This window comes from Nansenia antarctica (genome assembly GCF_963989245.1).
Source record: "Nansenia antarctica genome assembly, chromosome: 9".
In the NCBI taxonomy this organism is placed as follows: domain Eukaryota; kingdom Metazoa; phylum Chordata; class Actinopteri; order Argentiniformes; family Microstomatidae; genus Nansenia; species Nansenia antarctica.
This window is the reverse complement of record NC_137679.1, coordinates 31,352,972-31,371,677: the sequence shown is the minus strand read 5'-3', so window position 1 is coordinate 31,371,677 and position 18,706 is coordinate 31,352,972. Positions and strand designations below refer to the sequence as shown.

At 43.4% G+C, this 18,706-nt stretch overlaps 1 protein-coding gene across 1 annotated transcript in view; it reads right to left on the bottom strand.

Annotated features, from left to right (window-relative positions):
• ntrk3b (neurotrophic tyrosine kinase, receptor, type 3b) overlaps nt 1–18,706 on the bottom strand; it is a gene marked incomplete at its 3' end in the record, with an annotated part of 127,726 nt that overhangs the window by 100,659 nt on the left and 8,361 nt on the right. Inside the window, exons 2-3 of the mRNA XM_080539054.1 lie at nt 7,350–7,424; nt 4,102–4,173 (exon numbers count right to left, since the gene is read on the bottom strand). Of these exons, the coding sequence (XP_080395180.1) occupies nt 4,102–4,173; nt 7,350–7,424 (147 nt within the window). The remainder of the gene's footprint in view (nt 1–4,101; nt 4,174–7,349; nt 7,425–18,706) is intronic.

The window sequence follows — 18,706 nt, the reverse complement described above, 5'->3', positions numbered from 1 at the left end:
CTAGACATCCTCTTTATACCTGTATAGAAAACGCCCTGCCTGTTGTTTACCTGTCTGTCAGTAAGCATTTACACCCTTTTTTTTTTTTTTTTACTTAAGTGTCACTTTCGGACCCTCTCTGCTAACCAGGAGGGTCAGCCTGGAGTCCAAATTAAGACATTTCCAAATTAATTTCCTGGAGGAGTCAGAGGAGTCGGGGGGAGTCATCTCAGACACCTTCTATAGAGAAATGGCCACTTGAGCCAATCTGAATAAACACAGAATAATCAGGTCTAATGGAAGGCAGGCTCATGCCAGGGAGGAACCGTGTGAAAGTGACATTTTAGACTAGAACATCACGTAGGCAGGAAGATTTAATGAGGGAGACTTTCTACTTCCATCTCCCCTTCAAGGACTGACCTTTCCAACTCCCCACTGACAACAGTCCCTCAGGATTGATTGGGTTTCTCCGTCTTCCATACATGGGAATAAGGAAATGTGTCGTCTAGCCGTCCAGACAGACCCATAACCTTTAATTTGCCACACACAAGGACACACGACGCACATTAAAGGAGTGCAGGTGCCAGACCCCTCAGCATCAAAAACACCAGGTCTGGTTGGAACAAATGAGTTGAAACCCCAGGAAGCTTTTTCTTTTTGGTCTTTTTTGTTCTCGGAAATCAATTTCCATACTGGAGGTGCTTTGAACCAGCCGTTTAAGAATGCATGACAGCGGAGCCGAGCTGGATGGCGTGGGAGAGCTTGGTTTCGATACACCCCTGGACTTTTGAAACCCAGGAACAACAGAGAAAGGGATGAGAGTGAGACAACAGCGGTGTCGCATGTTTTTTCATAAACAGAGCGAGTGTTGGTTTTAATTATGCCTGCCTATGGATTTCCAATAGGCTATAATACAGCAGATTGAAAGACTGTTGTTTACTCCAATCAATAATTCACCAATGAAATAAAGATTTGTCTTCCGTCCAAAGTAATTATTGTAAAGCTGTTTGTTTGTCCCCCGAGGACTTGAGGAACGGATTACATTTATCGGAAGTATTAGAATTTATTTTTCATCTCAATAGGGTGCGTTCCAAGTGTTCCATGTTCTTATAGAAAACACAATATGACCACATATGCCACCTGATCATACTAGCACTCCCTGAACACCAACTACCAAATGAATGGAACTGATTTCTCCAAACAATATCATACTCCATGATGACTGAATGGTTCCCTTAGCACTTCCAGAGTGGAAACCGGGATCGGAACATTCCATGTTCTGATTTCACACCCGAGGCTCTAGAATCTCCACACACACACACAATCCCATGGTCCCAAAGAAGACATACGCCATCATCATCTCTGTCACTGAACACCCATTCCCATATTTAATGAGTCCACAATTAGCATGTCCATCTGCTCCATTTGTGACTCAAGTGAAAGCAGCGCTTTAATGACTTTTATCCCATTCATTAAATGTTGATGAGCTCCGCCAGCCAGTCATATCACTAGTGCCACCCACTCCTCGGAGAGCCACTGGCATACAAGTACACTCACACACGTGTACAGTACATACACGTGTAAACGCACGCACACACGTGCACACGTACAACACAAACAAAGTAACCCTTCAGTCACCAGCTTACGTCCGGCTCCCTCCTGTGGTGGGTATTAACCCAGCGACCTACCGATTGCAGCCGTCATAATGCTTCACTAACCTGTAGGCTACCTGCCGCCCCCGGACCTGACACACACACGCACACACAACATCTCTCTGATGCACGAACAGACACACAGACATACTGTATGTTGACACACACACACACACACACACACAAAACATCTCTCTCTCATGCACAAACAGACACACAGACATACTGTATGTTGACACACACACACACACAAAACCTCTCTCTCTCATTCACAAACAGACACACAGACATACTGTATGTTGACATGCGCACACACACACACACACACACCACACACCACGCACACACAGACGCGCACACAACCTCTCTCTCAGACACACAGACATACTGGATGTTGATGACACACACACAAACACACACACATACTGTATGTTGACACACGTTCCTGCGCACACGCACGATATTCAGTTTTGTCATCCTCAGTAAAGAAGAGACCAGCCTCCCCATCTCAGGGCCGGATGGACAGGTGAGATTGTACACAGAGTCTGTTCAGGTAACAGTCAGTGATTCAGTTCCTCACTATGTTGACTCGCATAAAATTGGAGAATAACAGCCTGTCGTATTGTGGCACATCATCCCTTCTCAAATAAATTACCTCTCTCTTTTTCCATCTCTCCCAGCTACTCTGCCTCACACAAATTGTACACTATCATTCAGCTCAAATTGAAACTGCATTTTCATGTTACTTTACTTGAGAGCCAAAGTACAGGAGGCAGAGAGGGAGGGGTACAATTATCCATGGCAAGTAATAACTCACCCTATGATGTGGTAAAAGGGATAATCACTACCTCTAATTTTCCATTGTGTCCCGTGTCTTCCAATTCTATTAGCGTAATTCATTAAGAGATACATCGACTGTCAAACCTCTATGGATCCACCTAATAGAGGTGCAGGTGACAGATCATAAGCCAGGTGCAACACGAGAGAGGACAGGACAGGATGGGACAGGACAGGACGGGACAGGACAGGACGGGACAGAACGGAGGGGAGGGGAGAGGAGAGGAGGGGATGGAACGGGACAGGATGGGGCGGCACAGGAGAGGAGGGGACGTGAGAGGAGGGGACGTGAGAGGAGGGGACGTGAGAGGAGAGGACGTGAGAGGAGGGGACGTGAGAGGAGAGGACGTGAGAGGAGGGGATGTGAGAGGAGGGGACGTGAGAGGAGGGGACGTGAGAGGAGGGGACGTGAGAGGAGGGGATGTGAGAGGAGGGGATGTGAGAGGAGGGGACGTGAGAGGAGGGGACGTGAGAGGAGGGGACGTGAGAGGAGGGGACGTGAGAGGAGGGGATGTGAGAGGAGGGGACGTGAGAGGAGGGGACGTGAGAGGAGGGGACGTGAGAGGAGGGGACGTGAGAGGAGGGGACGTGAGAGGAGGGGATGTGAGAGGAGGGGACGTGAGAGGAGGGGACGTGAGAGGAGGGGACGTGAGAGGAGGGGACGTGAGAGGAGGGGACGTGAGAGGAGGGGATGTGAGAGGAGGGGATGTGAGAGGAGGGGACGTGAGAGGAGGGGACGTGAGAGGAGGGGACGTGAGAGGAGGGGACGTGAGAGGAGGGGACGTGAGAGGAGGGGACGTGAGAGGAGGGGACATGAGAGGAGGGGACGTGAGAGGAGGGGACGTGAGAGGAGAGGACGTGAGAGGAGGGGATGTGAAAGGAGGGGACGTGAGAGGAGGGGACGTGAGAGGAGGGGATGTGAGAGGAGGGGATGTGAGAGGAGGGGACGTGAGAGGAGGGGATGTGAGAGGAGGGGATGTGAGAGGAGGGGACGTGAGAGGAGGGGATGTGAGAGGAGGGGATGTGAGAGGAGGGGACAAGAGAGGAGGGGACGTGAGAGGAGGGGACGTGAGAGGAGGGGATGTGAGAGGAGGGGACAAGAGAGGAGGGGATGTGAGAGGAGGGGACGAGAGAGGAGAAGAGAGGAGGGGATGGAACGGGACAGGACGACAGGAAAGGACAGGACGGGACAGGACGACAGGACGACAGGACAGGACAGGACAGGACAGGACAGGACAGGACAGGACAGGACAGGACAGGACAGGACAGGACAGGACAGGACAGGACAGGTCTCTACAGTTAAACATGACAGGGTGTCTTCACAATGAACCACTGAAGACAATTGACTGTCATCCCCAAGCACACCCCATGTATACGGACTACCTAAACCCTCACAGCCACTTTACTACTTGAACTATCTATTTTATTACTAGTTGTACTGCTAACTGTATCCTGTCTTATTTGTCACTTATGTCCTGTACTATTGTCACTTTTTTATCTTGAATTATGCCTATTGCCTTATTGTCTTGTGCTGCAATGTCAGAAACCGAAGCCTAAGAATTTTACTCTCTTCCACTAATGTAACGTAATGTGACGTTACAATAAAACTTGAAACTTGAAAGTATTCACTCACATGTAGCGTAGATGAGGGTTCTGTGCAAACGCCCGTGCCTGGATCGACCGCAGGTTGCAGTTCATAATTGTTCTGAAAGACATCAACACACAGTTGTTAGACATTACACACATTATAAGCAGTGTTGACCAAATAAACATAAATAACATCAAATGCAATAGTATATGTAATGTTTTCTCATGCGCTTTAGCTTAACCCATGGTCCTAGGTAGGACGTGTTACTTATTGAATGGGAAAAGTCATTCTGATTAGACAATGGCTATATGCTAAATACTGTAGCTTTACGTTGGTAATAGGAGCGCTAAGCTACAGTAATGCTATCTACTCTCTTCATCAGGGTATTTTAATCATATTAGACAACCACTCGCGCTCACTAATACTGTAGGCCAACTACGGTCGACGGTACGGAAGAAAGTGATTTCCAACACAGCCTCTGACATCATCAGGAGGCATCATAAAACAGTGTGCGGCTCCTTCAGCTGTGCCAATTACCTTTAAGGCTCTGATCACATCTCTACAGAGGCCTCTGTCGTTTCATTAGCCAATGCAATGTAAAAACTGATTACAGTTAATATGCTCTCTGTCTGTCTGATTAAAGGGTTATCATCCAGGGGACGGCCCACACAACGACAGGGGCGTTCAACCGCACTGTGTTAAACCACACAGAGGTCTGGCTCCATGTCAAACAACTACGTGGTTAAATGAGATTCCAATGGTGTTATTATCATTTGTGACCGCATATACAGTAGTATCCACTCGTGTAACCATTGTGATGAGATTAAGTAATATGAAGAGTAAAAAGGTACGTGATTTAGCAATATAGTAGACTAACTCCTTGTTGAATAAGTTGAATTAACAACTTTAAGTGTTTATGCCTGGACACTGAACAGTCAGTGAGAGAGGGGAGGTGGCTACCTGCTAGACGTCCCGGTGAGCTTGGTCGCCTGCCTGCCCCCCCCCCCCCACCCCCCAGACTACAGCCACAGAGAGAGCATTAGCACAGACCGCCATGGCCACGTCACACGTCCCCATGTGTGTTTATATTCAAATGTGGCTAGCCCCGCTCAGCAGGTTGTAAGAGGAGAGATAGGGGCAGGTGATTGGTCGTGGACATGTGAGGCCACGCAGCACCGACCTTCCGCGGCCCCTGCCATCGCCACGGAAACCCAGGAGTGGTCTCTGTCTCCAGGCGCGGGGGGAGGGGGGGGGGGTTGGGGGGGGGGGGAGTGTCCCGATGCGAGGCAGCAGGTGAGGGGAGATGGTAATGAGAAAAATGCTAATGTGGCGTCAGGGATATTTCTCTTGGCCCCCCTGATGAGGGATCAAGGAGAGAGGAAGAGGCCAGTTCTGTCTTCAGGGTGCGGGGGGAAGGATGTTCTCCGCAGAGGGGGGGGAGGGCGGGGGGCGGGGGGTGAGAGCAAAGCTGAGAGCAGAGCATGTGGGTAGTAGAGGTGGAAGAGAGTGTAGCGTCGCTTTAAGAAAGGAGGGAGAAAAAATTGCTGAGACGAGAGCCCCTAATTCAATTTTCCCCGCTTCTTTTTAGCATTATTTGATCAGTGCCAAAGCAGAGCGAGAGGGAATGTTCTGCTTGTGTAAGACTGGCTGAGAATTAAAAGCTTGTTTAAAGACCAGCTTGTGTCGGGATCAGCAACACACACCCCTTCTCGCCTTTCTCTACCCTTTTCTACCAGGCTAACACCTTGTCATCTCCTGAGAGAATTAGCCCCCGGGATTCTGTCACGTTCTGATAAAATACCCGTCATTAAATCGTGATGTCTTGTGCAACACTCATGCACTAATTCTCCTGCTAGCTGAATGCCTCCTCACCCTTCTCCCTGTGCTAGTGACAGGGATTGGGCTCCAGCTCTCTGCAGCAGTCGAAGTCAGCATGATGGCCGACACAGATAAGCAGCAAAGCAGGTTACAGTGGTGCTTGGTTCACATGAGCTGCACCACCACTGGGAGTGCAATGCAGTGAAGTATGTTTAGTGAAGTACAGTATATGGGTCATTCAACCAAAAAAAAAATCTAAAATCAAGAAACTATAAAGACAAAATCTTTACTACTGTATAAAAGGTGTTATAACAGGTCTAGAACCTGTGCTTGTGTTGTATTTGCTTATAAATTACCTTTGGGACATCTACTGTATGTGGGCCTGTTTGTATGAACCATAAAAGATGTCATTTGTTAAAGATGCGACCAAATATATATTTTTGCGGTATTTTCCATCCATTATTGTCAGATGATTCAAAAATGAATATTTAGAAATCCAGAACATCCTAATGTGTGTCCAGAACATCCCCATTTGACAATGGAACCACACTGACATTTTCAGACTTTATCTATCTAATTCTTTAATTCAAGTGAAACGTAACCCTAATTCAAAACATTACCTAAAATGTCAAAAAATAAAACATTAATTTTCTATAGATTTTAACAAACATATTAAATTGCTTTATTTTTCAACATGAATTTTAGGAACCATGTCTGGGGACATACAGCATGCAATAGAAAGTGGTATAAAAACACTGGTTGTGTATTACATTGGTCAATCAATATGCTGTTTATTGACTTGGGCCAAATCAGAACAAACTTGATTAAATTTAATATAAAAAGTCTGGACATTTAACTCCTTTAAATACACTACATGGCTACAGAAGTATGTGGACACCCAAACATCACACCCATGTGCTTGTTGAACACCTCATACCAAAACCATGGGCATTAATATGGAGTTGATCCCCCCTTTGCTGCTATAACAGCCTCCACTCTTCCGGGAAGATTTTCCACTAGAACATGGTTGCACTAGAACATGGTTGCCGGGATTTCAGTCGGTGTTCCAATTCATTCCAAATGTGTTGAATGGGGTTGAGGTCAGGAGCTCTGTGTGCAGGCCAGTCAAGTTCTTCCACACCAAACTCAACAAACCATGTCATAATGGACCTGGCTTTGTGCACGGGGGCATTGTCATGCTGAAACTGAAAAGGGCCTTCTCTCCAAACTGTTGCCACAAAGTTGGAAGCATACAATTCTCTAGAATCTCATTGTATGCTGTAGCATTAAGATTTCCCTGCCCTGGAACTAAGGGGCCTAGCCCAAACCATGAAAACAGCCCCAGACCATAATTGTGTCCACATACTTTTGTCTATGTAGTGTGTGTTTATTGTCCAGGCACGCAATTTCTGTAGAATGACCCATATAATAATCTAACTATACATCCCCAGCAGCGCCCTAGTATCAACACTCACAGCTTCTGTAGTCCAGTATACAGCTCCATATCCACATCTTTCAGAGTCTGTAGTCCCGTCCAATTCTCTATGTGTCTGCATCAAGGGGAAAAGAGAATAATAAATTAGTCATTTTTATTCATCTGTGGGAGAAAAGAGAGACAGAGGGAGATAAATAGCAGGGCATTGCCCCTTTTCAAAAGTTTCTGAATCCATATTCATTTAAATTGCAATTATTTTACAGTTCTGAGAGTGCATACTCTGTTGGCTTCTGATAGATTCAATTGCCCAGGAGACGGCCTCTGGAACTTAATGGAATGGGTGGGACATAGTACCGAAGTACGCAGACAACTTTATGTAGTTACTTATGCAGTGACTATCAGTCCCACACTGAGCCCCACAGCGGGGTATATAATTCAATTGTCATGGGACATCGACATGAAAGACCCAGCCTCCAACAGTGTACATGTACCTGCAAATTGGCTTCAAGATAAGAATTTTGCGAACGATTCGTGTTTTATGGCACTGAAATAGCTTTGGGTAACTTCAGAGTTGTTTCCACTGGCTTAATGATACTCAATTGAGGACTGCCGTGATGACTGCTTCATTTCGGAAAAGGAATGAAAAAAAATATATGATTGAAAAGCCAAACATGTAATGGGTTTAGCTTAGCTTCTCTCTATTCAGCAACACATTCATCCCCCCAAATATCACATGTCAAATCAATCTCTTTAGCCCATGTCAAAACACAGAGTAATTTACATTCACCAAATGTCACCAGGCTGATTGTCTATTCAGAAGGAATCTGTTATCTGCCAAGTAAAAGCAACAGATCCCGGGCAGATGTGAGAGGGGTTCCAATGAGCCAGTCTCAGAGGCACTGTTGAAAGAAGATCACCCCAAGCTTGAGTAAATGACTACACACACAAGCCTCGAGGTGTGTGTGATGTTCCCTTACAGCCATGCACCACCCTTGCTAGGCTAACAAGCGCACACACACACACACACACACACACACACACACACACACACACACACACAAAGTCCAACGCTATAACGTTTGAATTAATGTTATTGAGGACAGTTGATCCTGAGAGGATGATGAACCCCAGAGCAGCTAGCAGAGCAGCAAATGTGATTCGCTAGGAAGAGCGGCGGTTTTTCCCTCGCAGTCCTTTGGTTTCACACAACATCGGTGGGCTCTTGATTTCCCAGAAGAGGGAAACAGAGGCTGGCTGGCTACAGCGCTGTAGTTACCACAGCCCACTGCCCACACATGGAACAAGGCCCTCGTGTCGGGAGCTCATCGATGGAATACAGAGAAAAGGATCTGTGCACGTGTTTATGCACATAACATGATACAGTACATGACTGTATTCATAGGAAGATTTGTGCCCCATTTTGACCATTTTGAAAGCAAAGCAACACAAACACTGTGGAAGAAGAGTTGTCTTGATACAGTCTACTACTGTATCCCTTTGCCAATGGCACTGTTTTCTTGTGTATTCTCTTCCTTTATTCATAATGCCCTTTGAGGACACACACAGACTACATGATCAAATCAACCTGATTCCATATAGAAATAGGAGAGATTACCAAAGGGGATGAGTAACAACATACAACAACACAGTACTGATTGATGATAGAAGAAGACAGGGGAAATAAATTACACGTGTCCTCTTAGGGAAACATGATGTGGAGTAATATCCGAAATAAAGAAGAAAGAAAGGAAAATACTGTGGGATCTATGGAAAAGACTGAATTATTGTCTCCACTTAAGTCTCCACAAAGGAATACATTTGACACAAGGCAATGATACACCAGTAAATCTGTTTTTAAATCTTGTCAAGAGACTCTCTACACAAACATTGAAGGCCTCCAAATTGTTTTTCCGTAATCTCCTCAGATTCTCCCTATTGTTTCCAATACTGTCTCTCCATGATTTACAACTTTGTTACCATGATCTACAATGCTCTTACCTCTGGCCTTAATGAAAATCTTTAATAAAATAGAATGTCTCTGGAGTGCGTGCCAGGCATTGATCTACATCCTCCCCTCCCTCTCTGTTTTTATACCTTGGGAACACTGCAATGCTCCTCAATACACAGTACAAGCATTAAAGAGTTGAGGGATGTTGTGCTATCATGCTGTAGAGCTTCCTAACACGCTGGAGATTAATTCCACCATCCGGTGTATGAAACCAGTCTCAGTGTGTCAAAGGATTTGTGTCGATAAGGGGATAGTGTTAAAGGAATTTTAAAGTTACAGTAGAGCACAATCCAGATTGAAATACCATCCTAACATCAATCAGGCAACCAATTTTACTTTACATCTTCTATCTTTGTGAATGTTAAGTAGTTTGATATTAGTATATATAGCACAGGCAGATATGTATGAAAAAGGCATTGAGTCATCAGTCATGATGGAAGTGGTAGGGATACAGGGGAAGCTGGCGGAGGTAGAAATCTGAGGATTTCTGATTTCGGGAACTACCTCACATTGTGCCGGTTTTGCTGGAACTAGACATCTACCAATGCATTTTGTGTGTGTGTGTGTGTGTGTGTGTGTGTGTGTGTGTGTGTGTGTGTGTGTGTAAGTCATTTACCAGACGCTTTTATCCAAAGCGTCTTATAATAATCTATGTTAGTGACTCAGAAGTAACCCCTATAAAAACAGGCCTCGTTCCAACACTTTAATAACGCATCCTTCCATGCTCCCTTCCTCAAAGTCATCATGAGGCGCATTAAGCATTCAGAAACTGTAAATTGGAATCAAGTATTACACTGATGCCTCCATTTTACCATACAAGACTACAACAACAACAACAACAACACTGCGGTTGTCGTGGGCCTCTATGCAAATGCAATCACAGTCAGGTGCACCAGCTTCCTTTCTAATGCATGAGCCTATGAAATTATAGCTGTTTTCCATCTGTTGCTAGTGTCAGGTTTAGAAAATGGTCTCCAACACTTGCCTCAATATACAAACTCACCCGGGACGTCTGTTCAAATGTGAATGAGAAGAGTCTAATCCGGTTTGTTGTGCTGTGAATTCAAACATGCTACGTGGTTTCAGACAGCTGCTGGGGGGGAGGTCTCTAGGCTCGTTTCATGATTATTAGTAACATTTGACAGCAGGTGACAAGTGGCACAGAGCTTAGGGCTCAAGGTGCGGAAATAGATGTTTATACTGTATGGTTGGTTTCCTGAAAATGGATTAAGACTAATCCTAGGACCAAAAAAACATCTTCAGTGGAGATCTTCCTTTGAAAATACTGCCATACAGTATAAACATGTATTTCAGCACGTAAGCTCTGTGTCACTTGTGATCTGCTCTGGAATGTTACTCATAATCATTAAATGAGCCTTGAGACCTCTCTCCTAGCAACTGCATGAAATCAGGTAGCATGTTGAATTCACAGCACAACAAACCGGATTAGAGTCTTCTCATTCAGATTTGAGCAGGCGTGTAGCGTGCATGTAGAACTCATGAGTGTAAATCTACATCGACCCTGACATGTTATGGGTGCAAAACTGTCTCATCAACATGGATAAATTATTTCTACTCATAAATTATTACTTCTCTGCCCCAAAGCAAGAAAATCCAAGTTATTGCGTGTCAAGTTCGCTTTTATAGAAATCCCCCAGAAAAAGAAGACCTGATACACATTAAACTAATCCCAATTTTAGAAAAGTATGAAATATTGGACATTGTGAATTGTGACAATTCATCTCAATTGCAATAACAGCAGACACTGCGAGGAGAGGAATATGACATCGATATGAAAGTGACACACACAATTTACCAAATTACTGCTACATTAAAAATGATTCCTGCCTCAGAAAACTATAGATTCAGCACTTAAAGATAATGCACAAATTCACTTGTGCTCAAGGCTGGAAAAAAAGTGAAGCCACGCTGAAATAGAGAGAGAAAAATACTCAGAACAAAAAGACATAGGATCAATACCAGGAGAAATGAAAAATGCAATTGAATGAAATTTCAATTGATTGAGCTCACTGCAGGTCTCACTGAGACCTCTCCTCTAGGGGACTGATGCACCAATTGACTAATTGACCAGCTGGTCAATGGACCAATTTACTTGCCAAATGGTTGGTAATTGTTCGCTGGGCTTTTCCTATAGCCTTGAGCACTGCTCATACACTATCCAATCAACACAGTACTGTCCTCTCTAATACACTCTAGACTAATTTGAACCAGAACATTGTAAAGGCTCCAGCACGACAGAGCTGTAATTCTAGACTACATGTCTACATTTAGATGTTTGTGTTCAGTTTGAACAAATAAAGCACCAGAGTACTCTAGTATACCACGACTCCAATTAAAATGCACTGTACAGCGCACTCTGCTTATGGAAGGATGGCAAAGACTGTTTTATCACTAAGCGCTTTTTTTAATGGATATTGGAACATAACATTATTGGAGCTCTGCACAGTTCCAGCTTTATTAGGTTGTATGCCTCTATAGTACTCCTAGGTCAGCGTATGGTATTTCCTGGAGTCCAGCTATGCCTACTGAGAATTCTTCATCGACAACGCAGGACGGAATCCACTCAGCCATGCATTCCCTCCATCCGATGAAAGGTGCTTTGAGATTTGGTGATTAAGCAACAAATCATCGAAGAGCATCTCCTAATGTAGCAGAGCCAGCATCCCCAGGCCGGCTTGTGTGTTCCATATCAGTGCTCTACAGATTGGGCTTGTGGTGTAACTACCTCAGCCTCGGAGCATCACCCTCGGAGCCAGACCCATCCAATCGAGAGCAGAAATTTGGCAGGGCTAAACGCAGAAGCAACGGTGCGTGCTCTGAAATGTATCTACACTCTGCACATGACTAAGCACTCATTTCTGCCTAAAATGAAATGACTATAATTAGCCGAACATTTGCCAACATAGTCATCCGACTATGATCCTCCTCGGGATCCTGCTGTTGGGGCTCCAAACATACTTCTTACTCTGCGACAGAGAGATTAGAGGAATATCAAGCTTACCGGTCCTACTAGTTTACCTCAAACAACCACAAAATACCCCAAATAGCTACAGGGGGGGGGGTATACCATCAAAGTCGCTAAAGGAAAATCCAGGCTTATTTTTGATAACTCTGCGTGAGATTTATCAGAATAAGCCTGGATTTTACTTCAGCAACGTTGATGGAATACCCCCCAGGACACCACTCTATCATACCATCCAATTCTCACTAATCAGAAAATACCCACAACTCTCAATCGAGTCAACTGAGCCAAGGCCAACACTATGTCCAACACCATGATCAGCAATCAAATCTATTCTGCTGTGAAGCCACGCCCCTACAGTATGCCCAGGTGGGTATGTGTTAGGGGTGTAACGGATCACGGATAATCCGTGATCCGTACGGATCGCCCCCCACGGTCTGGCACGCATGTGTACCGCGGATCAATTGCAAAATGTAACCAAGTAATAATATTACTTAATATTAGTTAATATCCCTTGTAAATCAAATGTAGAGTTGCCATGAAAAGATAGACGCGACAGTTGCGTGCTTTGTTTTACTCTAAAGCGCAATGATAGGTTGATAATGGAAAAGAAAATACAGAACAACAAGGCTGCGTTCGTAAATTCGCTCTGGAATATGATCAGCATTCATGGAACGCCTCTTGTCCAATCAAATTACGTGGTCCCTTTATGACGTCGGACCCAGTGTGCTCTCCGGCGCTCTCAGAGCAAATTTACGAACGCAGCCCAAGTGTATCATGGCGAGTGCTGGTAATGTTGGCGACAGAGAAGAACTCGAAATGCCTCCCTCGTCATTTAAATCCCATGTATGGGAGCACTTTGGCTTCTCTGTCAATTATAACAATGACGGACAGTGTCATTGGAAGTGTGGTCGATAAAAAAGTCACGGTGTTTAAGCGTTGTGCAACGAGAAAGTCGTACGTGCATGGCCACACATTTGCTGCGTCATCACCCAGGTGTGTTTACGGGAGGCACGAAAAAGGCAGCTTGACAACTTCTGATAATGTAGCCAATTTTTTCATACCAAGGCTACCCCCCGTCAAAACGCAATTTCCCATTTTTCCCCGATTTTGAGATGAGTTGCTCTTTTGCCTCCTAAACATGTTTTCTTTCATATTAGTGACAATAAAACGTCGACAAAAACAAATTTGGTTGTTTATTTTACTTGATTGTGGTGCATGCGTCCGTAAAATCCTCATAAATTCGCCAAAAGTTAGTAGTTTACGCACAGCGTTACCGAAACGGCTGCTGTCTGAAATACGTCAAGCCTGGGCTTGTTTGAAAGATGTGTTTCTTGTGCTCAAAATGGCCGCTTCAAAAATTTACAACGCCCCTTGTATCAGCAACCAATCACTAAAATAGATAGGTTGCATTCTTTTAAAATACGCGATTCTATTGGTTGATGCGAAAATTCTCGAATGTGATTGGTTGTCGTGTCCCATGTGACGCGGAAGGCTTGACTCTTTGTAACTAGCCTCTCCACTCAGCCGTTTAACATTGGCGACCTACTGAACTTTAGGCTCACTTTTGGGACACTTCCTATGTAGCCAGGGGAACAGAAAAAAACACACGCCATCAATGGGATGCCAGCTTTCAGCCAAAAGTGATTTCAAGTCTCTAGCCCAATGTATCAATAAACAGCACTCAATTTAGTCACTCACTACCCCTCTCCACTCAGCCGTTTAACATTGGCGACCTACTGAACTTTAGGCTCACTTTTGGGACACTTCCTATGTAGCCAGGGGAACAGAAAAAAACACACGCCATCACTGGGATGCCAGCTTTCAGCCAAACGTGATTTCAAGTCTCTAGCCCAATGTATCAATAAACAGCACTCAATTTAGTCACTCACTACCCCTCTCCACTCAGCCGTTTAACATTGGCGACCTACTGAACTTTAGGCTCACTTTTGGGACACTTCCTATGTAGCCAGGGGAACAGAAAAAAACACACACCATCACTGGGATGCCAGCTTTCATCCAAAAGTGATTTCAAGTCTCTAGCCCATTGTATGGCCTCCTGTGGCCAGAATTCATAACTCCCCTCCTGAGTGAGCTAGAGGTCTGGTTTTCACAAATGTCGAACATCTTCGGTCGCGCCTAGCAGAAAAAACTCGACAGAGTACGGGTGCCAAGCCCCTTACGAATGACCTCGTCGAAAACGGTGCGTCTCTGCGCCTCGGAACGGCCGCGCTGACCGAAAAGCATTTAAAAATAACTCAAATTCAGGCTTCTCGGCCTAGGCACTTCAGGTCAAAGTACCGCTGCGTCGGAACCGTACGAGCCACAGACGCCGTTCTAATATTTCCTGAATCGGCTCGGGCCCGCCGAACACATATCCGAGCCCCGACTCGGTTGCGGCGCCAGTACCAGGTTCTGTCCCTCTCTCACACACAGGAGAGGCAGATGTGCTCACACACCAGTACCAGGTTCTGTAACTAGGCTTGACACAAGTGTGTGTGTGTGTGTGTGTGTGTGTGTGTGTGTGTGTGTGTGTGTGTGTGTGTGTGTGTGTGTGTGTGTGTGTGTGTGTGTGTGTGTGTGTGTGTGTGTGTGTGTGTGTGTGTGTGTGTGTGGCTGGCTGGCTGGCTGTAGTTCTGTGTGCTGATTACATGGTGGTGCCAGAGGTTTGTGAGAGAGGGAGACACTTTCTATTCCATAACAGCCACTATTTGTAGCCTGTGTGCATTTCTGTTCAGTTTATGTTATTCAGTTATCAGTCAGGTGTTTAGGATGTTTATTGCTAATGGTTTGATTAGGTTTTGTGTTTGTGAATAGCAGTTTCAAATAAAAATGTTTCATATTTCACAATACAAAACTTTGAGTCTGTTTTCCCGAAAATTGGTTTTTATGTGTTTGTCCACACACTAGGATATGAGTTGCCCATTTTCCTTGCACCAAAACAGACCAAACTTTCCACATTTCTTCCTATCCATATTCTGCTTCTCTCCACACAAGAGTTTGATGATATATCATTCATAGCCCTGTTTATAGTACATTTTATACCAAAACCATGGCGAAAATAGATTTTTTATGACTATGGACAGTATTTCCTGATGTATGGGCTGATACGAGGACATAGACACAATCTTTCATGTACAAAGTTTGTTTTCTTATGTGTCAACATAAATAAATAAATAAAATAAAAAAATTGACACATATGATGGTGTGAGTGATCCTGGAGATTTGGGTCCAATTAGCATCTAATTTGCATAATAAACATAAACAATAATACCATTCAGAAAACTTGCAATACATTTTTTCTTAGTTTTTATGTACATAACAAACTGGGAATGTGTTCATAGTGATATCTATTTTCTTTCTTTTTTTGCCTATTGGCAAAGTCTAGTGGGGGTAGCCTCCCCTTAAAGTAAGGTTTCACTTTATTATTTAGTTAAAAGTGGCATAAAACATGATTATTTGTCTGCTTTAAAGAGCCCAGTGATTCACTGCTGCAACCAGGTGCCTCCTCCCTCTCTCCTACTGCATCATTAAGTTGAATGTGTGTTTCTGTTTAATATGTAGCCTAATGTTTCAGTGTAGAATATGTTATGTATATATATATATATATATATATATATATATATATAGATATAGATATATACACACACACATATATATATATATATATATATATATATATATATATATATATATACCAGTTTTGACATCTTGAATGTTGTTGGGTTTTACACAGTAAAAGTGGTGTTTTTACAGAATTCGAGGAAAAAGCTTTTTATTTTTATTTTTATGTTTTGTGTTGATCCGAAAAATGATCCGATCTGTGACTCAAAAACCATGACACGATACGATCCGTGAGTTAGGTGATCCGTTACACCCCTAGTATGTGTTCTTAGTTATGTTTCTGTGCGTTGTGTTGAAGGGTATGACAACCAGAATGTGTTCATAGTTGTGTTTCTGTGTGTTGTATTGATGGGTTTGACAGCCAGCCAGCAAGCCCAGCCACCTCTGATGGTATGTTTCAGCCATGTACTCATGTTGTGAACTAGGCTTTTAATTTTATTTTGCGTCATGTAGCGTTCTCTTAATCATATTAGGCACGCTGCCTCTGAATGGACGGCTCTGGAGCCTGCCTGCATGGGCTTTTCCACAGGCGTTCAAGCCCAGAGATGTTCTCTCTAATTACCCCCATTTTGCTTTATTGAAAGAATAACAACAAACAAGGGTTGTTGTTGTTGTTGTTGTCAGAGCTGTGTATTTTGCCATGGAGCAATAAACGATAGCAACATGCAAAGTTGTAAACATTGTATCTTGTAAACATTACATCTTGTGTTGCTCAACATATCAGGCTGGAAGAAACCATTTATATTCTTAATCGATATTTAAATATTCTAGGTTCCTTAAGGTAAAAGGGGGGTATTTCCATGAACAAAAATGACAGGTTCTTCTAAACGTGTAAATTAACCATTCCAGAGACCTTGACATTTGTCAAGCTGCCATATTTGCTTTAAGGGTTCATCGAATATGGTAACATAATTGGATGATTAAGGGCTAATTTTCCGAATCACAACCAAAACAAAAATATAACAAGATTAATCATGTGTTCTGCTGTCATAAGCGTTTTTATGTCAACTCTCCTTCAAATTTCGTCCTGCATAGCGCAGTACATTTTAATTAAATAAGTGGTCATATCATTCTGGAATTCTGCCAGGAGTGGCATACAGCATGCAAATCTGAGAAACCTTTAACACACAATATAAAATATGTTTAAAAGACCTCCCATCTGGTCGGACTAATAATGACTGAGCTAATATGGATGTTAGTTATGTCTTACAGATACACTTCCTTTTCAACAAGGCTATCCCAAACTGTCCCTAATCGCTATGATTCTATACGTTCAATCATGAAGTCATTACATCAAGAGGTTTTGTAGGTACAGTGTACACTTTGACATTTGACTATGGACTAATATTTCCATACACTATGGAACTGAAATCAACTTAACCTTGGATTGACATTCCATACAGTCACTTGGAGAAGTATGATACTCTATGGGCTTATTATATAGGTATGAAAGAAACCCTGTATTGATGATAACAAATCCTACTATTCCTCTGAATGACTTGACTGGGGAGGTGGGATGTATAAAATATGAGCAAGTATCTCAATTCACTGTGCGTGTACATTGGCCATGCACAGTGGATACAGTTGTACTCTGTAGATTTCCAAAGGGGATAATAGATTGTTTTTTCTGCTACTTAGGAATGCAAATGGAACCTTGTGGGAAAACACATTTCAATCATCACCCTATAGTGCTACTCTGTGTTTCCTGGTTGCTGACGCACACAGGCTCAAGAAGCAACCACTCATACTATAGACTGTGAATCTGCTTTGTTAACAACATAAGGCCTACACATCCTATACCACGCTCCGAATGTCTTTGATTTGAAAGGCAGGATATAGTATTAATATACTCTATATGCCATTTAACTGACACTTTTATCCAAAGCGACTTACACTGCAGTGAGTACATACATTTTTCAATATATATGGTCGAACCCACAACCTAAGTGTTGTTAGCGCCATGATCTATCAACTGAGTTCATTCGAGCTGTCAGTCAAGCTTACAGTACTCGACATTGTAGGAAATAAGAAAACGCACGCCTGCCATTTAGCGTTGAGAATTCTGAGAATAGAATAGGAGAGGTAAATGAGAGTTTTCTATATTATAACCGGCACTATAGCAGCAGCCAAGTCCATTTGTGAAGTATATTTTTAAGGGGTGCAAATGCACCCCTTAAACGCAAATGTATAAACGCACTTGCTGTGGTGACGAAGCAAATTCCTATATGTGTAATGCATAGTGGCAATAAACGTTATCTCTCAATCTCAATCTCAATCTCTCAATCTCAATCTCAAATGCACAGGTGAAATATGTGTTATTATGAGGTGAAATGAGGTGGATTAATTTCACACGACAACACAAATATTTGCTGAGATGTCTGGGTTGAGATTGTACAACTGCTAGAGTTCATCCTCACCTTCCAGGTGCTAAAGCTGCACAAAGCTCACCTTCAAAACCAGCAGACCACAATCGGATCACACTATTTCTCACTTATATATATTATATACTGTATATATTATGTACTTATGTGTTATGTATTATGTTATATATATTCTCACTCTTGCAAAAGCAGCGGCAGTCTTAGTCAGGCCGGGGAGAGACTTTGAGAGAGTATTAAATGTTCGGAGCACGTCCAGTTTTTCATGTTTCTAGTCTCCCCCATAATTTCAGGATATGATAAATTTGAGGCTGAGAGGCATTTCTCCTGGAGAATTCAATTAGGTAAAAAAGAGATATTACAGAGCTGATCTGAGAGCTCCTCAGTAATGAACTCTCCTCCGT